Source organism: Aptenodytes patagonicus, chromosome 1 (assembly GCF_965638725.1).
Source record: "Aptenodytes patagonicus chromosome 1, bAptPat1.pri.cur, whole genome shotgun sequence".
NCBI classification, from domain to species: domain Eukaryota; kingdom Metazoa; phylum Chordata; class Aves; order Sphenisciformes; family Spheniscidae; genus Aptenodytes; species Aptenodytes patagonicus.
In genome coordinates, this window is record NC_134949.1 from 69,684,562 (window position 1) to 69,707,632 (window position 23,071).

Here is a 23,071-nt window from a genome sequence, read left to right on the forward strand (position 1 = left end):
GACGGCCGGGAGGAGCAGCTCAGTAGGTGGTGTGCCGGGAGCTGACCCTGCTGGTCCTTGCACAGGCCTTTCGCTGTGGGCTTTTGAGGAGGGAGCAGCTTCCACCATCGGCACCATGCTGGACCTTGCAGTGAAGGACACAGGACACGCTGCGCCGCATCATTAACACCTCGGTCTCCCCAGGTAGTCACAGCAGGTGTCCCAGAATGGCCTGCGCTCCATCTCCTCCCCTCCTGATGCTCCAACCAGCAGCGGCTCCCTCCTTCCCGGGTCTCTGCTGCGTAAGGCGCATTGCAGGCAGCATCACCCTTGCAGGCAGCGTCACCGCAGGAGCAGCGCCAAGGGCAGGAGGAGCAGCGTCGGTGAGACGGAGACCTCGGCAGTGCCACCACAGTCTTGGGCATTTTCCTGGGAGATGGGAGAGAAGGCGTCAGCTTGCTTACTGCCAGGGTGGCCCCTGGCAGAGGGAAGGGAGCCCGCCCCTTGCCTTTGGAGGAGGTAGCAATGCCTGTGGCAGAGGGCCAAAAGAAAGGATCACCAGGGGCAAAGGAAGGGACTGGTTTGATGCCCGTGGGCCATGGCAGCCGCCTGCGAGCTAGGAAGCCACCCACTTCCCCAGCTCTTGCCATGCTCTGCCCCACACCCTGATTCCCATCCCTCAGCCTCGGAGGCTGCAGCAGGATCGGCTCCCATCTGCATGTCCCTCCTGCAGCTCCTTCCAGAGTCCCCTGCCCACGAGCAGGTCACTGTGCCTGCTCCTGGCCCCGCGGGGCAGGGACAGGCAGCTGGGCTGCCTCGCATGCTGTGCGAAGGTGCCTGGACCAAACTCCTGCCAGCCCGGCAGGCGGGAGAGCTGCCTGGCTGCACCAAGCTCAGATCCCAAGGGCTGGTTACAGAACTTGGAGCTTTTTCCAGCAGGTGAACCCCCCAAAGAAATCCAGCAGCCCTGTGATATCTGAGCTCAAACCCTTCCCAGGTGTCACTAGCGTGACTGTCCTCCTGCTAGGAAGCCCCTTGGGGAGTCACATGGCTGTGTCTGGGTCCAGCTGGCGGGATGGGCACGCGATACACACAACGCAGAGGTACAAGAGGAGACGTGTGCATGGGCACAGGCATGCCCATGGTGAAACCCAGCTGCGTGCTCTCCCTCCCTCCCTCCCTCCCTCCCTCCCACGCTGCCCCGGGTTACCTCGGGGTGAAACGCGTGGCACGTGTCTGGCCGCCGCCTCAGCTTCTGGGACCGCATCCGTTCACACTTCACTGAAGCATTATGTGCGAGGCTGTTAAGGACGTTGGCAGCGGCAGGCAGGGAAAAGGGGGATGAGCACTGCACAGACCCATGGGGTGCTGATGCACGTCATCTAGGTGTAACTGCTCAGCCTGGGAGACAGAGTGGGGAGGACAAGGGAAGGGCAGGTCACCCTGCATGGGCTAGAGACATCTCCAAGCGCTAGAAGCCGGCAAGGAAAGTCAAGCAGCTGAAAGTGGCCAAAACGCACGGAGAGGGCTCAGCTTTACGGTGACAAGCTGCACCACGTCACCACCCTTGCTAGGAGGGATGGATGAAGACCCAGCAGGGATGAGTTATGGAAGCACCTGGGAGCACTGTCGAGGAGCCAGCCCAACTGTGCCCACCCCACCATTGACCCTTTCTCCTGGCCCGTCCCATCCCTCACCCTCGTACAGTGCATCCGACAGCCTGGCTGGTGGAGGCTGGCTTCCTCCCAGGGGGCTGGAGGGCAGGACTGGTACCTCCTCTCCACCACACCTCAACCCTGCCTGCTCTGCATCTCACTCTCTCCCACTTAGGGAGAGGTGACACACTCTCTCTCCCGGGGCTGCCATGCCCTCCACCCCTGTGGCAATTGCCTTGGGAGAAGGTTTTCCACCCTAGCAACAGGCCTGCGGAGCCATGCGTCCCTGCTACACGTGGAAGGATATATTTGACCTCTTTCGCATCCAGCAGGACAGGTGGGAAGACGCTGCAGTCGCAGGCAGCATCCATGACGAGGAGCAGCAGGTTACTGCTGGCGATCTGCTGCGCCACAAACATCCTGCGAAGAAAAGAGCGGGCGGGAGAAAGCACATCCCTCCCGCTGCAGTGCCAGAGCAGCTGCCCCGGCATCACCTGGCCCACAGCAAAGAAAGCCAAAGAAAACAGATCCTCGGAAACGGGATGTCAGCAGGAAGTGGGAGAGACACAGCGAGCAGCTGTGCGCATGGGGGGGGGGGGGGGGGGGGGCAGGGAGGTGGCGTTAGCACACCTTTTTGGCCTCAGGAAGCTCTGAACTGGCTCAGATTTACAACTCCACGCTAGGCACAAAAGCCAAAATCAAACCCAAAACCCAACCAATAAACTGAAAATACCAACGAACCAACAAAACCCGACACAAGTCCTCCCCAAATGGGGCAGCGTGTCACAGCAGATGACACCTGAGAAGACCTGGTTTCACCCAGAGGCGTGCCAATGCCCATTCAACGTATATTCATGCGTATGCTTATATAATGCATGGATGTATGTACTATGCAGTCCTGCAAGGGGCAGAGTTTTGCTAAATTTCATGTTACTGGAGTGAGAAATGGAGGATCCCAATAGCATCGCACATTACGTTGGTGTGATGGGACTGACCAACTGGTGCTCGGTCTTGCCTGCTGCCATGAAAAACGTGCAGCTTCACTTTGCAGCCACAAGTTCGCCTGTCCCTTCCCCTCCCTGTTGGACGAGCAGACTACAGAAAGGTCTGGTGACGAGCACAGGCACGTGCCGGCGAGTCTGCGTCTAGATGTAAGCATTTGCCCGAGGACGTGCACGTGAGGACTCGCGGAAGCGCCGCTGCCCGGTTGTGCAGGCAGCGGAGGGCTTGTGTGGGCAGAGCAGGATGAGGGCAGGCACGTGTTTCGGCTGTGTGCAGGGTTTTGTGCATGAGCGTGTGTGCACGTGCATGTGCATGGGCAGTTCGGACGTGTCTCTGTGCTCACAAGGCTGCGTGCGCCTGTGACTGTGGGTTTGCACACTGGCACGTGCCCATCTGCGGCCCCCCGGGCGAGCACCCGGGTGGCAGGGGGTGTGTGTCCAAGCATATGCATGCCGGTGTCACCGCAAGGTGCTGTACGTGTCTGGGCATCTCACCAGCCTGCGTCAACCCCCCACCCAATGCCTTGCAGTCATTGCCTGCCCTCTGCCAGCGCAGAGGCTGCAGCCAGCCGCAGCAAGGCTGAGCTGCCCACCCTGCCGTCCTTCACTGCCCGCCGACAGGCTGTGCTGCCACCGGGCACTGGGCGGCCGTACAGCCCTGGCAAGGAGCCTGCAGGCTCCTGGGGCCACTGGGCGCAGGGAAGACCAGGGACGGTGGGCTCGGCATGCCTGCGCTGGTGGCAGGGCTGCAACGCTGCAGCCAGCATGTGGCTTTGCGCACTCCCGGTCCTGCTAACCACCTCTCAGCCAAGGGAGAGGGCTTCTGGATTAGAAATACAGGTTTGTGAGGATGTGCCCACTGCACCGACCAACCTGACTGCACCGGAGGACCGCCCTGTCTCCCTGGTTATTCACCACCTAGTCTTGCCGCCTTCTAGCCTCCAGGGATTTCTGTATTCACTTTTAGAGGTGTTGAATGTCACACACTGCAGCGCGACTATTTCATTAGTATTCCTGGCTGATGACTGCTGTGGGAGCTTTGACAAGCAGATTTTAAACCACGCACAAATTCTGTAACCAGGATAGAGGTGCCCCATGCACCGATCTGCAAGCCAACTTTTTGCCCAGCAGCCAGCCTATTCTTGCTCCACTGGGAACCACCTGGGCTTGCAAAACATGATGGGGAAAGCCTGCACGCCCCAGTGGGCCACTGTCTAACACTCCACAGAGCTTGTGTCGGGGCGCGTGTCTCTCCCGAACATGAAAGCTGCAAAAGAGACGTGCCTGGTATCCAGAGGCTGCAATCCAATCCTGCGCCTGTAACTACGAAGGAGCTGAGCAGGACTCAGGGGCTGCTGCTGGAGCTGGCAAGGTGCTGCCTGCCCCCTTATACCATAAGGCAGTGACTCAAGTGGGACGGGCAGTAGGAGACACGGGGTTTAAGCATATCACCCTGAGATCATTCAACTGCCTCCCCACCTCCCATCACTCAGGGGGTTGCTGTAACCACCACAGTACAAAACACCCACGGTGGAAACCCCTGCCAGCCTTCCCAGGGACGGTGGGTGGGTGCTGGGCTCCATCAAGGAGGGGTCAGCCCTAGGCTGTGGCGGTGGCGGAGATCTCTGCAGCAAGAGCTTAACGCACAAACAGGTCAGTTTGGGGCACTCAGCGCCTCTGGATCCACCCAGAGCTTAATGCACCTACACAATACCTTGTTGTCACCAAATCAGCAATCTCTTCTTCTAAAACTATGTTTGGCAAGGCCCGGTTTTCTTAAAGTCATGCTGACTAGCGCAGGCTGTTTTCCTAACCTTTAAGTCTTTCCTGCAGTTGATCCAAGACTGAAGTCAGACTAGGTAGGATTGTTTGGTTTTTTTTTTTTAAAAGGGATTCCAGTCAGATCTGTTTGGACACCTCATGTTAGGAAAAGCTGGACCAGTGGAAATTCATTCTTCTGTCACCTTTCTGCACGTGATTGCTGACGGCACTATGCAACTGCTGAAAATGGCCTCTTTTCACAATGACTTTTCTGTTATTTCGGACTGTTCATTCTCTTAAAATGAAAACGGAAAATAAAAAAGTGGACCTGTGTTTTCATTTCTTTCAGTTTAACACTTCTCCCCCCCCCGCTTTTTTTTTTTTCTGTAGAAAAACAGAAAAGAGGAAAATATAAAAAGGAAAAGGAAAGCCGAAAGCATTGCAAAAAGGAAAATTTTCTAAGGAGAAAACTTTTGCCAGAAATGTGAAAAAACAGAAAAAGTTCCTTTCTGAAATCTGTGGAATGGAAAGTTTTATATATATATTTAAATGCTCTTTCCTTCATTCTACAGCCACCTCTGCTTATTAACAGGCGCTTTTAATTTTTTTTTTTCTCTTTTATAGATAAGTTGTAACAACTCGATCATTTCACCTCCTCACCGTCCAGCATGGCTGTTTAGCTCTGCTCTGTGGCCAGAGCTGTGGATGCGGCGGTGGCCACGCGATGGGCACAGCAGCAGGCGACTCTTCTCAAGTTACCACCATCACTGGCGAGCTCAGCGACCAGGCTCGCGTGCTGTCGCGACTTGGGGATAGGTGCACGAGCCCCCAAATGAAAGGGAAGCTGCAATTCTTACTTTTGGCAATCTCCGCACTCGATCAGCCCGTTGGTCTCCTTGATGGCCGGCTCATACACAAAAACAGGGTACTCGGTGTCGCAGGGCTGCAAGGTGTCGTGCTTCTTGTGCTTGTGAGCTGTGATGGTAAGGAGACAAGGTGAGACACAAAGGGCAGAGGATCATATAGGAGCGGTCTGCACTGAGATGGAAGCACTTAAGACTAGCGATGTAGGTTGGAGCAGCAGCCCTGCGTGCCCCCCCCGACAGTGGCAAGAGCAGGTGCCTACCAGAGAAGAAGGGGAAGGAGATGAGGAGATGCTGCAGAAAGCAGCCAGGCAGTGATCCCTGCTCCCACTAGGTGGTGTGGGAAAACCGGCCTATGTGAGAAATGTGCCCAATATTCCCACTCACCTCCCTGAAGCAAGCCTGGACCCTACCCTGCCGAAGCCGCAGCCGTGGGGCTGCAGCGGCCGCAGCACCCCAGGGACCCCCGCGGCCAGTTACGCAGGGGCATTTGGGCACTGGTACCCCTGTGTTCAAAGGAGGGGAATGGGGTGGGGTGGGTGTCTACTGAACCAGCAGTGTCAATAAAGCCCCTCCTGCCTACCCAGCCCTGGTTCACACTGATCCTTCCTGAGCCCTCTGACATTTCAGAGCGAGCCCACAGCAGGAAATTTGAGGGGTTGAATATGTGTCACGTAAAAAAAAGAAAACACTGCCAGCAAAGAGATCTGGCCTGATACCATAGGGAAGCAGATGGCGGCTCTCAAGGACCAGCAGAGACCCAGCTAACGTGTGGTGCTGGCTCCTGGGGGGAGCCATCCACCGCAGAGGCAGGGAGCAGCTGCTCCGTCACTCATCAGTCACACTCTGTGGGACTCCCAAAGTAATTTGGGGATGAAGGGGAGCTGAACAGCCTTACTGAGCCTCCCTCGAGAAGCAAGGGCATCCTTTCTAGGAGTTCAGCAAAGCCTGCCTTGCCTGAAACTACTGCCTTGGGCCCTTCTGGCAATTATTTTCTTCAGTTGGAGGTAGCAAAGCCAGCTCCTGCCTCTGTAAGACACAGGGGAATGTCACCGATGGAAACGCGAGGCTTTGTTGCTAGGGGAGAAGTGGTTGCGGCTCAGCTAACAACAAGTATGAGAAATGGTTTCTACATCAGCTTTGGGTCTGAGCACAAAAGACTCACTCCACAGCCCTCCACCCACACAGCGGCTGCAGGCAGTCCTGCCGAGGGGGACGGACAGAGAAGAGAGTCCTTCTGATGTGGAGGATGACCAGCTTATCCCTTGCAGCAGCAGCACTGAAGATTTATAGAAAGATGTAGCAACATGGGTTTTAATCAGTAAATGTAGTAAGTAAGAAGGCACCAAGAGGGTATCCATGATCCTGATGGGTAACTTGCATCCCTGTAAAACCCTCACTGAGAGCTATGGTCTCCTCTCCCCTGACACTGCCGGAGCACACCAAAAGAGGCAGGCACCACCCTGCGGAGCTTGCTGTCTAAACAATGTGGATTACATGAGAGAGAGAAAAGCCGGACGATTTTCCTCTGATTTTTCTGTCCACCACGGCGATGCAGCAACACAAGACATCCATTTAAGAGCCAGGAGCTGCAGCCCAATCTCCCCTCTAATGCCTTCCCCAGATGAATATGATGGGTACTCAAACACCTCCCTGCAGTCCAGAGTCCCCCATAGTTGTGCCTTGTGCTTTTCTTCTGAACTCTCTAAAAATGTCACTCACAAGGCAGCCTCCTACTTAAATCCTCCCAGATGGTGGGACCACCTTTCGGTATCACGGTTAGGTTCATTTTGCACAGATCCAAAAGCACACAGGGCTTGATTTCAGCATGATGCCTTGTTCTGTATTCACACTAAATTAATCAACTAAACGTGTCATTTCAGGGTCTGGCAGCAACTCTGCCACCAGCCAGGATCTGCCTGCCTGTGCTCTGTCACCATTTGCTGTCCCTCTCTGCAAACCCCACACTGCAGAAGCATGGAAAAGCCTCTCCCATTTTTGCTAATGGAGAATGCCTCTGACTAGTACCTGTCATGGGGACAAACAGCCCTGAGGACATTCGGGATGAGCAGTAGAAGTCCCTATTACTGAGGTGAAATTCAAAGGCTTAGACATTTCTGATGAAACACGCAGAATATCCCCATTTATGCTGAAAGGAGAGAAGCTGCAAACACTTTCCAGCTCAGATCAGCTCCAGGGCTGGTAACCATATTCTGGCCAGTGAAGTCCCTGATGGACTAAAGGAGTGTGAGGAACAGACTGGGAGCCCTTTCCTTCAGCCTTAATTCACTGTATTAGTGGCTGGGAAAACAGCTCCAAACTCTGAAACGGGTGGCTAGTAGTCTGAGCCAGGGACAGACCTTCTTAGGGACATGCTTGTGGCAAGACCACGAACCATCAAAGTCACGTTGCGTTACTCCTGGATTCGCAGCACTGAGTGACTGGGGCTGTCACCACAGCACAGCTGCTGGCAATGGACTGTGCCGGTTCTTGCTCAGAAGAACAGCTCTGATGACCACAAAGATGACCTGATAAAGTTGGGGCACAACTGCTTGCAAGAATTTAGCGTATTGCTCATGTCAGGAGTGGCAAAGGGTCCTGACATAGCAGAGACTTCATCCAGGTCCTCATTTTCCCCCCGTCCCTGGCAAAGAATGACGTTCTCCACTAGCTCCATCTTCCTGATGTAGTGTCATCAAAGCGGATGGAGTTAAAACCATATAAAAAACAGTGGTGTGAAGGACAGGGTGCAGGGAGGGGGTGAATCAGACCATCGGCTTGGAAAATATGGGATGGAAGGAGATTTGAGGCCTCCCAGCCTCAGCCAGTGTTGAATCAGGGCCATTGTGCTGGACTCGGGCTTGGAGAACTGGGCCTCAAGGGGAAAGGCAACTAAAGAGACTGCAGGACCCACGCCCAGGATAAACCTGCACCCTCTGCCAGTGCTGATCAGCACAGCTTGCTGGCCTGACCCGCACACATGGGCAAGAGCTGTACCTCAGCTCTGAACACAGGACCAGAGAGGCAACGCTTAAGCAGCAATCTTGGGCCAAACTGCGCCGTGGTGGCACTCACGGGAGCAGCCTGTGCATCTGGTGGTACGTGGTGGGAAGTGCACCGGGTTGAGTCCCTTCGGGGCAGTGCAGTATGGGCTAAGTCACGAACAGAAGTTGCGTTTCTGTTTGCAATCTTTCATGAACATCTGCAATTTGACTTGTTCTGTGTTAACCTCATCACGTGCACCAAGCTGTATTTTTAAACTGTGCTAAATTGGCACAAGTCCCCTCCACAGACCATCTTAAATCAGTTTCTTGGCACAGGCTAAATGAAAAGAAGCCACTTTAAAATCTCCTAACTTCTGCACAGAGACAAGACCTATGACAGAGATTATGCTTAAGCCTTCTGCCACTTAATTTGCTTGGAAGCAATGCAGCTGCAGCAGTATTAAGAAGTTCAGAGGAGCCCAGTAGCGTGTACATCATCAGCAAAATGCTCGGGCTGAGCCTCTGCATGCACATGCTGGACATCAAAACGTTATCAGCGCTCTGAGAGTCTGGTGGTCAGGGATTAGTAAACAGTCAGAGGAGCTGATAACAAATGGCAAACTTTATAGCAAAGAGTGAGTTAATTCCAGGCTGTTGTTGCTACCATCTGCACTTCCAGAAAGACTTTGTCAGACATTTGGCAACCAATCCTCCTGAGCAGCAAAGGCAGCCGCCGCGCCTTGTTATGAACTGTATAGCCCAGATTTGTGAATTCTTTCCCACCAGCAGAAATCATGGATAACTGCACCCAAGTCAGTGGATTTACTCTGGGACACATAAGACAAATCTGCCACTTAGTTACAAATACAAAACACAGAATTCAATCAATTATCTTGTAAAATATCCTCTGTGTACATTACCATGCAGTCAAAAAGAAACTTTTCTGAGCTACAGAATTCTAGAAATAGTCCTTTCTAGGCTGCATGCCTTGGCTGGAAGTATTTTTGGCTTAATTAAAGGCTTTCAAACCTGTGGTGATGTCCATAAAAGCAGAAGCCCTTACAAACACAGAGAGGAATGAGATGCTGAGAGCAGTGAAAAATACGTGGAAGCAAACACGTCTTCTCACCACCTCTGAAAAGCAGATTTGCATGATGAGTGCAGTCTGAATACATCATGCCCATATTCCAACGGCGAGTCTCGCCTTCCCGGAAAGCAAGAGAACTTGGGAAGCAGAAATAGGCTCAGTGCTGCAGAGCCAGAGGTGCACAGTCAGGCATTAGATCCCCGACCATTAATTCCTCTGCACATATCCCTGAATAAATGTGTGCTCAGTTTCTCTCTCACAAAATGTCGTCTTCTCTCCATACTTTTTGCATACACCAGCCTTGGCATGCAGTCAAGAAAATGTTAACATCTCTGGCAAAAATCTACAGCCCTTTCTTAACAACATGTGCAATCCATTTCTTCCAGCCCCAATAGTATTCTTCCACCCCGCTACTCCCCCCCCCACATGGACACTCATTTTTTTCATCCGTAGTCACCCTCTCTTTCTCTTCCTCTTCTTCATACAGTAAGACACATTCCAACTGTCTCTATTTCTCTATCTCTGTCTCACACATACGTCTTGCTGGGCAGAGAGCAAATCGACGAATACAAGCTAGATATGGAAGCAGGGAGATACAAACACAGCCACAGTCTGGACTCCGTCTGGAGGGATTTCTAACTAGCCTGTAGGAGTGGACTTATGAGCTAGAGCATATACTTATCAGTTGAACTGCTTAAAAGTAATTCTGCGTTATCCTGGAGCTGGGCTGGGATTCATCAGAAGGAGCTAAGCCATGGGGTGTGGAAAAGAAGACTTAAGTTGCCTCTTAATAGCTGAAGTCTACAAGACCTGTACAGTTTTTCCTGTGAGAAGGCACGGGTTGGTCTTCGGTTTTGGTGTGACGGCTGAAAAGAACGGGGCAGCTGGGAAGCACAGTGCCTTAAGGACATGCCATGGTACACAGGCTACGGGCCCAACTATGCCATAGTAACGAGTGATCGTTTTGTCTGTACTCGCAGTCACTGAGGAGGCTGGTGTGTTCCTTCTTTTATTGACTTCTCGGTGACAGACCTTCAATCACCAGCTCAGCCAGCTAAACGAGCAACAGCATCGCTTTCCTAGCCTGGGATTTCTAGCTAAATCCTCCTCTTTTCGCTGCTAAGTGGTTCTACTTACAGTGATGGAAGACAGCCTTGGCTGGAAAGGTCGCATGACACACAGAGACACACAATGAAGATGGAGCCACGTGACAGTTTCACATGATGGCAGCACAGCGAAGAGATGAATTTGCACGCAGCAGTCATGGAGGTGATGTGGGAGAGGGATGAAGAAAGCACAAAAGGAAATGGCGATGAGCAGGGCAGCAGTGAGAACCCTCCTCCCTTTTTCTCACATCTCCTCAAGCAAAGACTAAATCAAACTGCAGCCATTTAGCATCCACAGCAGCTCCCTGCAGGAACACCAGGCCTGTCTGTCCTCCAGAAAGAGCAGTCCCTCCTGCACTGCTGCAAGTACTGCACTTGTTTATCTGACTCTTCCCCACCGATTTCTGCATGGGGCCACTCCCGTTATCCTGACGTGTGTTAAGCAGCAGCCAGGGCCACACAGAGGATACCTGCAACTTCTACCGCCATCTCCGGTGATCCTTTTTGGAGGAGGCGAGCGGGGCCTAACCAGTACCCAGACACCGGGCTGGTTCTCTGACTAGAAGGAAATTTTCCTTTCTAAAAATGACTGTTTCCCCATTATGCCAGGCGAATTCAGTGCAGAAGACTCAGCCCCACAGTTAGCAGGGAAGGTACCACTGTCTCCGCTAAAAGTGCCAGTAGTGCTGAATAATTAGTGAGGATGTAATAATGGCACCTACATGGCTGCGCAGAGCACTCCTCACCTTTCCCTTCGGGTCACCTCAGGGCCATTAACATCCCCCCTACCTGTGGGGCAGGGTTGGGAATGCAGAGACTCTCAGGATGTTTTTAGCAGGCAGCACTGCAGCTGCAGGGCAGGTCACTGGATTTCAACCCAGACATACCCCTCTGCTGCACTCAGCTGCTGTGCAATACCATGTGCCATCATCTTCTCTCTTCCAGAGAGGGTCCAGTGGGCAAGTGAAGACCCTCCATGTGTTATTGAACTTTACAGGTTCCTGGCTAGCCTCCTGGGACCCCTGCGAGGCTCCGGAGAGCCTGCTGCTCCAGCCATGCTCTGTCCTGTCCTGTAGGCCACCCTCAGGAAAGACTGGAAGGGAGTCTTTCCAACCGAAGGGCTTTGCAGCTGATGGTCTCTCTCATCTGACTGCACAGAGGGTGGGGGTCCTTGGAAAGAAGAGCCTCCCCCCACCCCAGCAGTTACCCTGAGGAAAGCGAGCAGCATGCTCTGAGCCACACGCACTTCACCCTGACCGCTCTGTGGCAGCCTGAAATGGGGATGGGAGTGGGGGGAGATGGGGTGGTGGTGGGACCTGGAAGCTGGATGCCAGGGTCCATGGAGGGAGAGGTGGCGGGGCAGATGGTGGGCTCCTTGCACGAGGCTTCCCTGTACAGCTTCTTCTGCCACCAGCAGCTGTAACACTCACGTGCTATGGGGCGGCTGGACTTTTGTGTACTCACCATCTGCCAAGTTGTCTGAGTGCCAGAAGCTACTCATGTTAAACTCCAAAAGGAAGCTGTCAAAAGAGCAAGAACAGAGGATGCTTTTTCAGCAGCCTGGAAGGATGCAGGTGTCAGGGAGATGGCCCTGTCGCCCAGCGAGTATCAGTTCTAAAATGTTTACTATGACTTTGCTGGCAGTGGAAGTCTGTGGGGTTTTTTTTTTAATTTTTTTTTTCTTTCCTCTCCACACGATGAGAGTGTAGCTCTGTATCATGGGATCTGTACTGTGGAATAACTGAATGGGCTTTTACCAGTGCATACTGTGCAGGGGCCTCGCCGGCGAACAGAAGACTGAGTTCGGCAGCCTCCGAGGCTGGGGAGGGATTCAGCTACCATGAGACCCACCTGAGGAGCAGGCATGGATGGCCATCAGGGAGCCCGTACACTGGCTACACGGAGGTAGCTGCACATCACATTGAATTATTCTGAATTACCCTCAAGCCCTAGGAGCTGGATCTTTTCCACACCTTGTCTTTTGCACACCCAGCAAGCTGAGCAGCGGCACTTTCATCCTAATTTGAACTCCAATTCCCCCCAGCAATTTGAGGCGAGCCTGAATCCGGAGCTTGATTCATGGCCTCCCCTCTCTCCTCCCTTGCTGTCACTCAGACCTGAGCTCCCTGGTTTCCTTCCTTCAGCCTTCGCCCCCTGCGAAGCGAAGGTGTGCATTCGCTCATCACTAGCAGAGGAGACAGGCAAGAGGACTTCACATCAAGGATCTGCATTGGGCCCCGAGAGACCCGAGTCCTATTTCTGACGCTGCCACTATGTACTGAGTGACTTCAGGTAAATCCCAGACCCGCTCCGGGCCTCTGCCTCTCAAAATGGGAATAGTAATAGCTTTCTGTCTCCCAGGAGCAAGGCGCTGAGCTGAATGTCAGGAGAAGGCTGAGAGCAATGCCCTACGCAGGGGCCTCCGCTTGCAGCTTTCTCAGCTCTCGCCCCCGTTGGTCTGGGCCTCCCAAACACCCCCATCTTTTGGTACTCACATGAGGAAATCACTTATCAGCCATTTCACTGCAGCTAGAAAGGCATAAATTGGCTGGAGAACAAAAGAAGAAATGAGAAATACCATAAGGACCTGGTTAGAGAGTTTGTAATTGTTATGCAGGACCCCACGTTTCAGACCAATTCCCTCCACTGATCAGAGCTCTTGAAGACAGGCTGGAAATTCAAGGTCTGAGCATCACTGGAAAATGTTCAAAATACATCAAAAGCCAGTGGAGCTGCCTTGCTACTAATAATATCTTCTCACCCCCTCCCCGTCAGGGTCAGGGAGTTTATCACAAATGTGTGAAGGACTTTGAAGATGTAATTGCTTGATGATTTCTCGCCAGTATGGATGACCTTGAGAGCTCAGAGCAGAAGAGAAACACAGCTAAATGGGACACCGCCGGTTTAGGATGCTTTTATATTCTGATACCAAGTGGTGTTTCTGGGACAAGCGACAGCATTGCCCAGGATTTAGTATTATCTGCCATTGATTGATTATGCTTAACTGTGCTTTCATCCAGCTTTTCCTCAAGATGGCATGACTTCTATCATCTTCCTGCTTTTCAGCTACAAATTGGAAATCCAGCATTGTCCCAGGGACAATTCATCTGCAGAGGATCCTGCTGCTTCTTTTCTTCATGGTAACCATGTCTAATTTTCATCTCTCCCTCATAATCATGCCTGTATCCTCAAACCCAAAACAGATGCAGCAGTCACAGGACACAAGACAATGTTCCATTACTGCTAACTGACTTATCTTCAAGCAAAATAAGTCAGCAAATAGTGAAATGTATAGATGGTTGGGAATTTCACTGATTTTTCCTTTGAACGATGCATATGAAAAATGGACTTTTCTCGATTTCTTCCTTTTTGAGGGTTTCGCTAAGAGGGGAAAGGGAGAGATGAAGGCCGAATGCTCACCCTTTTATTCTCTTCCCAATTCACCTGGTTTTTGGCAGCTCATATTTTGTGACATTTCTTTCAGTAATCAAAAGTCTCAAGGATATGATCAAGCAAGTATTTTCACTGCAATCACAATATTTTATCTATCCAGCTTAAGTGTAGCTATTGCCAAAACTGATATATTGTTAAAAATGTAACACATTATTAAAAAGTAATATTTTGTTGAAAATTCTTTTAGTGGAAAAAAATGACTGTGTCATGCCGTAGGATGTACTTCCAGCACACCACATTTTAAAGTATTAAAAAAGCGATCATAACAGCAATAAACACATCCTTGTTTAGGGTTGCTTCAACCAGTTTGAAGTGGCCTGAGTCTTGAGCAATTACTTAGTTCTGCCTGTTCGAGGCCAGGTTAGGAAGGTAGAGTGGGATTAGATTATTAGCTTGTATCAGGCTAAAGAGAGGTTGTATTTGGGTACTGGCAAAACTATTCACTCTTATAGCTTGTCCCCTGGGCTATCAGCATTTCTCGGCAGCTTTAACCCCTCTCTCTGTTGCTCCAAGCCCACTCATGCTTCCCTGAGAGGCTGACAGCTTTCTCCCGGATGCTCTGTTCCCTGGACAGTGCAACTCTCCTTTTTGAGCTGCTGAGTAAAACCATGCCCTGTAAAAGCATTTCTGTTCATTTCAGCTGCAAGGTGGTTCTTCAGCTTTTAGGAGAAGCCTGGCATAGTCTAGTTCCTGTCCTCTCCCTGGTCCTTCTGATTTTCAGTGAGATCCTATACGCCAATAGAGAGCCAAATTGGAAACCACTGTCAGTCGCCATCACTGCCTCAGAAATCTGCCTTAGATGAGTTTGGATATTCCCATCACTTGAAAGAAAACAGCTACTAAGCTCTTTTGGGGACTGTGCTACATCAAGGTGTTGGAGACGTCCTAGGAGAAAGCCTCCACAGCCAAGCCCAGAGAGGGCTGTGTGCTGACAGATACGTACACTGAGCAGAGGCTGGGCACCGCTGTGGTGGTGGTAGGGTACTTTGCACATTGCTTGATAATCATACATGGTCACCCTGCAATCAACACAAAACAAGGAAGCAGTCAAAAGCAAGCAATGCAACTGCCTACGAGGGACACACGTCAGCGTGCAAGACTTTTTCTATAAAAGCTTCTGTATGTAAGAATTAAAGCAGTGGCCGGCTTACAGACATCTTTGCTGTTTGGTCAGTGCTGGATTTTGCCAAGGGAGAAATACAGGCCCCGGATTAATGTAACTGGGTCAGTACAGGAGGAAATACGTCCCTCGTTTCAGATGGTGAGTAAAGCAGGCTGTGAAGCAGGAGAATTATAATTGTATCTACCTCAGGTCCCCCTAGTTCCTGTTTTCAAGCCACTGAAACTCTGAACTCTCTCGACATGGGCTGGGGGAGTAGAGTGAGACAAACAGAGGTAATTTTTAGGAGAGAGAGAAATGTGCTCAGCCAGCTGCAGTGCCACATCTGGGGGGCTCTCAGACAACTGCTCATAGAAAGGCCTTCCAAGTGGCAGGAGGAACTGAAGCACTTCACCCAAAATGCCAAGAAGTGTTTCCCATAGCATCTTGCCCTGGAAAAGACACAGGAGCAGCTGCTTTCTGGCAAACGGAGATCAGGAGTTACTGTCTTAGTGCTTTGCAGCAGGTGAGAGAGCAGGAGATGAGGAGAAACAGGGTGTGTGGTGACAATGGCTGAGCGAGTCAGGGGAGGGGGCAGGTAGCTAAAGGAGCTCTTGCAGCCAAATAAGAGAGCCACATGCACCAGCACGTGCATTTTCCCCTGCTCAGTGGTGCTGCTTATGGAGGCCAATATGCTCTGACCCACACACCAGCTGAAGAAAGAGAAGTACAGCGCAGAGATCCTCCACTTACCGCCTGAACATGCCCATGTTTAGCAGCTGGGTCATTACTGAGCCATCCACTGCACCAAAAAATTTTCCAGTCTGCAAGCACAAGAAAGGAAAAAACCCAGAATAAACTGTCAACAGTAAAATTTCCAAATGCTTGATGACTCCAGCCAATCCAGTCTGCCTGGAGGCCTACTACACATAATGAGTGTTTTATAAGGAGGTAACACCGAGCTTTGTCCTTTGGCTGGCTGGAAAGCTTGAGGGAGGACTTCCCCCATCACCAGCTGGGCATCCTGCACCATTCTTACCGCGCTTGGAAATGATTTAGCCCACGTAAGTCCCTGCAGCTTGTGACAGAAAAAGGCAGACTCTCAAGCTGCAGAGACCCAGGCACGTTGATTCACTGGGAGCCTGGGCTCTCCTGTGGGTTTTTGTGAATCCATGTTCTCTGGATCTGAGCGCCTGAGTCTCTTCCTCTTGAGCGTCTCTGCTAGCCCGTGGCTGCAGTGGCTTTGGAAACCTCTGCTCTCCTGCTGCCCTAGGTGAACTAACTCGGCATGCGTAAGTGCGCCGTACACATTTATTTAGGTAGCAAACACAATTTTACAACTCACTGCTGTGCAAGTTCTGAGCAGGCAGTAACCCAAACAATGCAACACACACCGACCCATCCCTTTATCTTACACACTATGCACTGGCACGGCCAGAGCTATGCTAGCACAGGCTCCACCCTAGCAAAAGTTGCATTTGGGGGGGCAACAACCCTCAAATCCTGCTTGCATGCCTGTACTAAAAGTGGAGCTCGTGGCCCTCTGGTCCCATTTACGTTTTGGAGTCAATAACCTCAAATACAGTCCCAATCCCAAATCCAGGAACCGCTGCTCGAAAGACTTCTTCAACCAAACAACAGTTCTGGCTTTCCTGATTACTAAACCATGACAAATCTATTGCAAAAATGCTTTGAATCTGCCAAGTCCACCGCTTTGTTTGCAAGCAAGTAAACAAAATACTCGCAAATAATAAAAACGTGATACGAGCTGTCCATCTATTTTCCTGGCTCATGGGTCTTGACATAGTAAATAATAGCTCCCATATGTTATGGAACCATTCATGCAGTTTGGGGGGACATTTTACTTTTCCACTGATAGGCTAGCAGTCGTTTAGCACGTATTAGCAGATGACAGATTACTTCATTTGAGTGGGGCATTTCCACTAAAAAAAAACCCCTTAGGCAGATTTACCTAAGATCATATGGTAATCATCTAACAGTAGTGTTACATGGTTACGAGCCTCTTCCCAACAGACTTTAGAAGGCGTTTCACTGTATAAATCAATATATAACATCAACTCCTCTTCGAGCATTTAGGCTGTAATCGTCTCAGACATAGTCAAATGTGTCTGAGCAAGTGCTAACTTTTTTCACCTCCCTTGCTCTTTCACTCTGATTAGGGTGGTGAGGAGGCCAGCTGCTTCCATTTAATACCAGTCTGCAGCCCCAGCAGGAGCCAGAGTGGTGGAATTTAATGCAGTGCAAGCTGCAGCCGGTGTGGCAAGGGCAGAGGGCCACTGCAGGGCTGTAAATGGGGCCCACCCTGTCCAGAGATGCTGATGTCTGACCAAATTTCACCAGGTAGGACGTGGTTCCTATAGGTACAAGTATGAGGAGCTATTAGTGTAATTGAGAGTAAGGTCTAGGGAACGTGTTCAGAAAAGCATCAGCAAACTGGCCTTTAACACTGAATCAGACATTCAAAGCTCGGTGCTGCTTTAGGTACCCTGTGCAGGTAGTTACACAGGAAAGCATCACTTGGCAGAAACTGAAGCGGTCCTGTACTGAAGCGACGTTTTGCAAAGCAGCTCTCATTACAGCCTGCTTCCTCCAGTGACTGGCTGCTGCTCTCCCAGACATCCCTCTGCTGTGTTTCTCCCAACTCCCAGCTCTGTGCAGGTTTCCACAGAGGTTCACAGCACAAAGCATCGCCTCTGACATCCTGCATGACACATGCCCCCTGCAGCTGAGAGTGTACAAGTACATATGCAGGCTATGCACAGGAAAGAGATGCATCCTGGAGCCTGCATATGGCTCGCAAGGTACACCACTACTCACAGACATACATGTGTCCATGCTTTGCTGGCTCGTTGAGCAATTTGTACTTTTGGTACACACAAAAGCTGTAGACAAACGGGATCTGCCAAATGGGCCAGGCTTTGGGTGAGCGGGCAGCCTCATCGCTGCATTACTTCTCCGCAAGCTCTGCCCAGCCCTGGTGGGATCTTGGCCTTTTAGCTGCCACCCTGCACCCTGTCCCTGGAGTTCCGCCTGGGCAGAGCTTGCAGATATACCCTGCAAGATGCCTCAGGGAGAAGGCAGCAGTCCTAGAGAAGGAGGTTTAGCAAACGAGGGGACATCTGGATGCAGCAGGCGGAGGGAGATCCAGACCTGTGATCCACAGATGTGCCTCTGGCTGGCAGCAAAAGGCAGCTAAAAACTCAGGGGTGGTCATGGGGCCACGGCTGCAAACATTGGCAGAAACATAGCATCATAGCGCAGAGCAGCCCTCGCTGCAGCACAGCCTGGGCCTGCCACTTACTTTCCCTTCCTCCCCTGCCTAGATCGCCTGGTCCTCTCCCTCACCCACTCCCTTCTCCTGGCTCTGGCTATTAACTCTTTGCTCCCTCTGTGATGAGTCTGGATGAGGGGATTAGCCTGAATTAAGAGATTATCCATTCTTCCCCAAGTAATCCTGCAGGGAGCTTCCAATGCATCACTCATTCAAATCCTGAGTCCCTCTTTCTTCCGCGGTGGCTTCTGGCTGCCAGTAAGCTTCCTGCCGCCTTCAGGCAGAGATTATTAGAGCCAATCCCCGATCCTGATCCTCCATCCCAAGGGCAGAGGGGAGCAGAGCCTGAGACAGGCTGTCCTCACCCCATTCGTGTGTGAAGCCACTCTGGTGCAGTCACCCAGGGAAGGAGGTGAGAGCATCAGGCAGCCCCGGGCAGGCAGCAGGCTGAGTGCACTGTAAAGCATGGCAGCCCCAAGGGAGTGAGCAGAGAGACAGAGCAAACCATCTCAGAGCCCCTGGAGCAGGTCTCCAGTGCCAGCTGCTCACCCAGGGGCTATAAGAACACGGGCACTTTGGTAGCTCTCCGCTATTCTTAGCTTGCACTTTGCCCTGGGAAGCAGGCATTTTGGACGTGAAATCTCCTCGTCTGCCTTCCTTGGGGATGCAGGGATGCGTGTGGGGCCCTGCTTGTCCTGGAGCCGCCACAGCCTGCGCAGCTCAATGGGGCAGATGGCTCACCTGTGCACCCTAGCTCCTTCGGCATCCGACAAGCTCCCTCCCATCCCGGCTGGTGGGGCAGAACAGGCAGCTTGTGGCAGACTGCCCTTCTCCCCACCGCTGGGCTGAAACACTGACCCGGGCAGCTGAGCCACTCTTGCTGGTCCTGGTGTCAGGTATGTGGCAGGGAGGGAGGGCAGCAAACTAGCTGACTTCTCCAGAAAGGCAAAAACCCCACAAAAATCCAGGTACAGGATCTTTTTTTGCATTATGTTAAAGGATGCACTGAGGGAAGAGTGTGGGATGGGGCAGGGAAGGCCACAGAGCGGCAAGTGATCCCACGCAGCAACACCCAAGTGGCAAGGCTATGAAACCCAGGGTATTGATTTAATGCTGCTGCTGTCTTGAATTCCCTGTAGGGTTTAACAGTGTGGACACTCACGGTGCCACTGGGAAATAAAAGCAGTAACTGGAACAAGATAAAGAAATCAGAAGAAAAGTAGTGGTGAACTCTCCGAGGTCAGGGGAGGTAACAGCTGCGGGGAGATGACAGCTCTGGTGCCTGCCAAAATGCCTGATCTTGGAGGCATGTGGATAATGTTTATAATTTACCCAAATCCACTATAATGCCATGTTTCTGCTAGTCAGATCTTTCAGAGACGAGCTTTTTGAAAAACTCATTTTCCATAAGATGCAGGAAAAATACAGAGCTAGAACTCAGGAGGGTGGTGCTGAGGATGAACAGTAGACATGGTACCTAAAGGGTGTAGTTGCCTTTTTCTACGGACACATGCCATAGGACTCAGTAAAGCACCTTTGAAAATGCCATGGGGGTCAGAGGCAGACAGCGACTCCTAAGACTACCAGCCCATTCTGAACATACTCTGGCCTCCCAGAGTAGGGAGCAAATACAACTTTACAGCATTTTCCTCCCTTATTTTTCAGGTTTTCTTTGGCACACCAAGTCACTGAAGGGGCACTTTTGCTGGAATATTCAGAGTGCCAGGGGAAGAGTTTGGTTATTCCCTGCACTATGCCCCCCTTGGTATCTGTCTGTATCACCCCCTGCTGCTACTGTGTTGCTGATTCATTTTGCTTTGTGAGTCTCAACAGTTCTCATTTTGGCCTCTGAACTTGCTGTGTAGTGCCTGCAAAATCCATGATCTCACCTTTTTCTTTTGCCAGCCTGTTCTGAATATGCTAACCAACACAAGTCCAGATGGGAAACTATGGGACTCATACAGCTGACGTATTCCATCTAAAAATCCATCTAAAAATTCCTCTTCTTTCTTTTATGTCCCAGCTACTTCGAGATCAATGACACTAATTCATGCTTCACTCTTTAACCAGAACTTCTTTAACAGCCTTTTGTAAGGGACTCTCTTCAAGGTTTTTAGAAAAACTGCAATACAGTAGGTCATCCACTCTCCCTTTTCTCCCGATTTGCTGATTTCAAAGAACTATTCCTTTATAGAAGCTGTGCTGCTTGTCCCAATCACATCCATCGAGTGTTCTGTTACTTTATTTTTAATTTCCATTTCAACCTGTTTGTCACATCTTGAAGAAAGTAATTTCTGGGATCAGATCTACTGCGTTTTGGAAATACACATACAGTATTTGTTACTGTATGTATGTACCGCATACTCCAGTACTACGGCAATTTTAATGAAACTCCACACTTCTGTCAGTAACAAAACCGCTTCATTTTCCATTTCTTCTATAAGCCCACTCTTGCTATTGACTTATTGCTTTGTAGTTTATGAGACTGTTCCAACACGTCACTTTCTGACATCCAAATCTGTGGCCTTTTATTATTTTGAAACAAATAGCTCTGTGGTGAATTTACCAGAGAGCAGAAAAGTATAGCTAAACCATGTAGGGGCTGGTAGTGCTGACTTTACCCAGGCTGCACAGGATGTCACATCACAAACTGTGCCCCTTCAGCTCCCTAGAAATGGTCGTGGAGGTGCTGGAAGCAGGAGAAAAGGAAGCAACTTTTGTTGCTTATGTTTTTATTAATATTCTGAGTCTTTCTCCTTACTCCTTTCACTTCTGCTTTTATTTCCCGGTGGCACCATGAGTATCAACACAGTAAATCCTCCGGTTCTTCAGGTGTGCTCCTGTTTCCAATCTGCTTAAATGACTTCGTCTTCCTTTTTGCCTTTGGCATTTTGCTCTTACCATCCCATCAGTTTCCTTTCCCAAAGAACACCTGCTTTGACTTCAGAGGTGCTCAAAAGTGCTGTTCCCTTCCCTTCCCTTCCCTTCCCTTCCCTTCCCTTCCCTTCCCTTCCCTTCCCTTCCCTTCCCTTCCCTTCCCTTCCCTTCCCTTCCCTTCCCTTCCCACGTCAGGGCATGCCTGCCTTCTGGGACTGTCTCAAATCATCTTTCAGTAGCATCTGCGCCAAGGGAAAGGAGTCTAATTTCCTCACTTGTGAGAAAAAGATATTTTGACTAGTTCCTTTCTTACCTAGGATGTGCTGTCACTCTGCCGGGAGGCTTCCCCCTCACCGCACAGCTGAATGTAATTATACAGCAGCCACCCTTATTACACAATTGAACTTCATTTGTTTTAACCAGCTCTGGTGGGTTATTTAGGAACAAGCCAAGCACACTCTCCTCCTCCTCCTATGCTCTCTTACCTCTGCAGGTCTTTTGGAAATGAGTATAAAGCCGTTATTATCAATGAGGAAGCAATTCAGAATCTGCAGAGATGAAAGAGAAGCAACATTAAAGACAGCTTTTTCCGTGGTTGTCTGGGACGTACCGCTGTGTGCAGGATGGAGCGGTGTGGGCTTGTGCTCACAGCAACAGCCTCGGCATTTCCATGCCTAGCCCCATGGCTCAGCTACCACGGGTTTTACACAATTGACTTTTCCCTCTCTGCCTCCATTTTGAGGTATTTACTTTGTGAGCTGTCTGTGACGGAGATTGTCTCTTGCCAGGGCTGTGTGCAGGCCTAGCAGGCTCTGAGCCACATTTCAGAAGACAAGGCATCCTGCAGGAAGCGACAGGATATTTGGAGAGCACTTCTCTTTAATAAAATGGTATCTAATGCTTTCCACCTTCAGTTTTCAGAGTTTTATAACCACTCATGAAATAACCCTCTCCTCACCGCTGAGTATCATCAGTGCTGGTCTTATTTTTATTTTGCAGAGCAGGAAATGGAGGCACAGAGTTTAGATGAAAACCTTTAGGTCTCGCAGGGAAAAACTAGGATGCAGAGGAAATCCTACATGAACATAGGAGGAAAATTCTCTGGTGATCCCACTCTCCAGGGTGGAGGAGCTCCTGTCCCAAATATGCCTGAGACCAAGGTTGAAGCAGTGGTGTAAATGCAAAGAGGGGTGTCCAGCACGCATGTCATGCTGACAGCCACTCTCTTTGGCAGACCTGGGATGCCAGTGAGACAGCCTTAGAGGAGATGGACTCTCCTTAGAGTCACTGGCTGGAATCCCCATGTCCCTGACCGGGCTCAGCTGACGTCTCAAAGCTGAGGGGAAGAACTAAACTGCAGGTTTGTCTCAACAGCATGAGGTCCTGCCCCAGCTGTGCAACCTCTTGTGAGGAGACGACAGGCTCCTTTTTTGGGGAGACAGAGATCTCCACAGAGCAGGTAGTCAATCACACCCATCACAGGTACAGAGAAGAAATCTGGGCAACTTACATCATCCTGACAGCTTAGTGGACAGGCACCGTCCAAGGCACTGCACTGGAAAGGAAAAGCAGGGCATTAACCGTGGCATGATCTCATCTTAGAGTCTCCCCCTTGGGACTGTTGAGCTAAAGGTCTCCATACCACCATCTCGTAAAGCTCTGCAATTTAGCTGGCGCTTCCACCAAGACAAGCTCTACAGCATGCACCGGTACCACCCCACTCAGTGGCTCTGCGTACTCCCCACCTCTCTGAGCAACGTCCCCTTTGCTGAGGGCTCTGATCCTGCACCCACCTCCCTGATACACTTCCAGCAGTACCTCTGCACTTTAAACAGAGACTCGTTAACGAAGGGGGCAGCATCAAGCTCTCTGGCTGAGAAAGCAAAGATTATTGTGCACTGGTGAGAAACCAGC

The 23,071-nt window shown here is 50.9% G+C and overlaps 1 protein-coding gene and 1 pseudogene across 1 annotated transcript in view; one reads left to right on the top strand and one right to left on the bottom strand.

Moving 5' to 3' along the window:
- Positions 1–314: 314 nt before the first annotated feature.
- CACNA2D4 (calcium voltage-gated channel auxiliary subunit alpha2delta 4) overlaps positions 315–23,071 on the bottom strand; it is a 132,186-nt gene continuing 109,429 nt past the window's right edge. Inside the window, exons 30-40 of the mRNA XM_076341412.1 lie at positions 22,668–22,712; positions 21,643–21,705; positions 15,742–15,812; positions 14,833–14,908; positions 12,932–12,984; positions 11,901–11,956; positions 10,468–10,488; positions 5,254–5,371; positions 1,942–2,054; positions 1,190–1,272; positions 315–408 (exon numbers count right to left, since the gene is read on the bottom strand). Coding sequence (XP_076197527.1) covers positions 322–408; positions 1,190–1,272; positions 1,942–2,054; positions 5,254–5,371; positions 10,468–10,488; positions 11,901–11,956; positions 12,932–12,984; positions 14,833–14,908; positions 15,742–15,812; positions 21,643–21,705; positions 22,668–22,712 — 786 coding nt within the window. The 3' untranslated portion in view covers positions 315–321. The remainder of the gene's footprint in view (positions 409–1,189; positions 1,273–1,941; positions 2,055–5,253; positions 5,372–10,467; positions 10,489–11,900; positions 11,957–12,931; positions 12,985–14,832; positions 14,909–15,741; positions 15,813–21,642; positions 21,706–22,667; positions 22,713–23,071) is intronic.
- On the top strand, positions 8,240–10,128 carry LOC143161747 (uncharacterized; annotated as a pseudogene).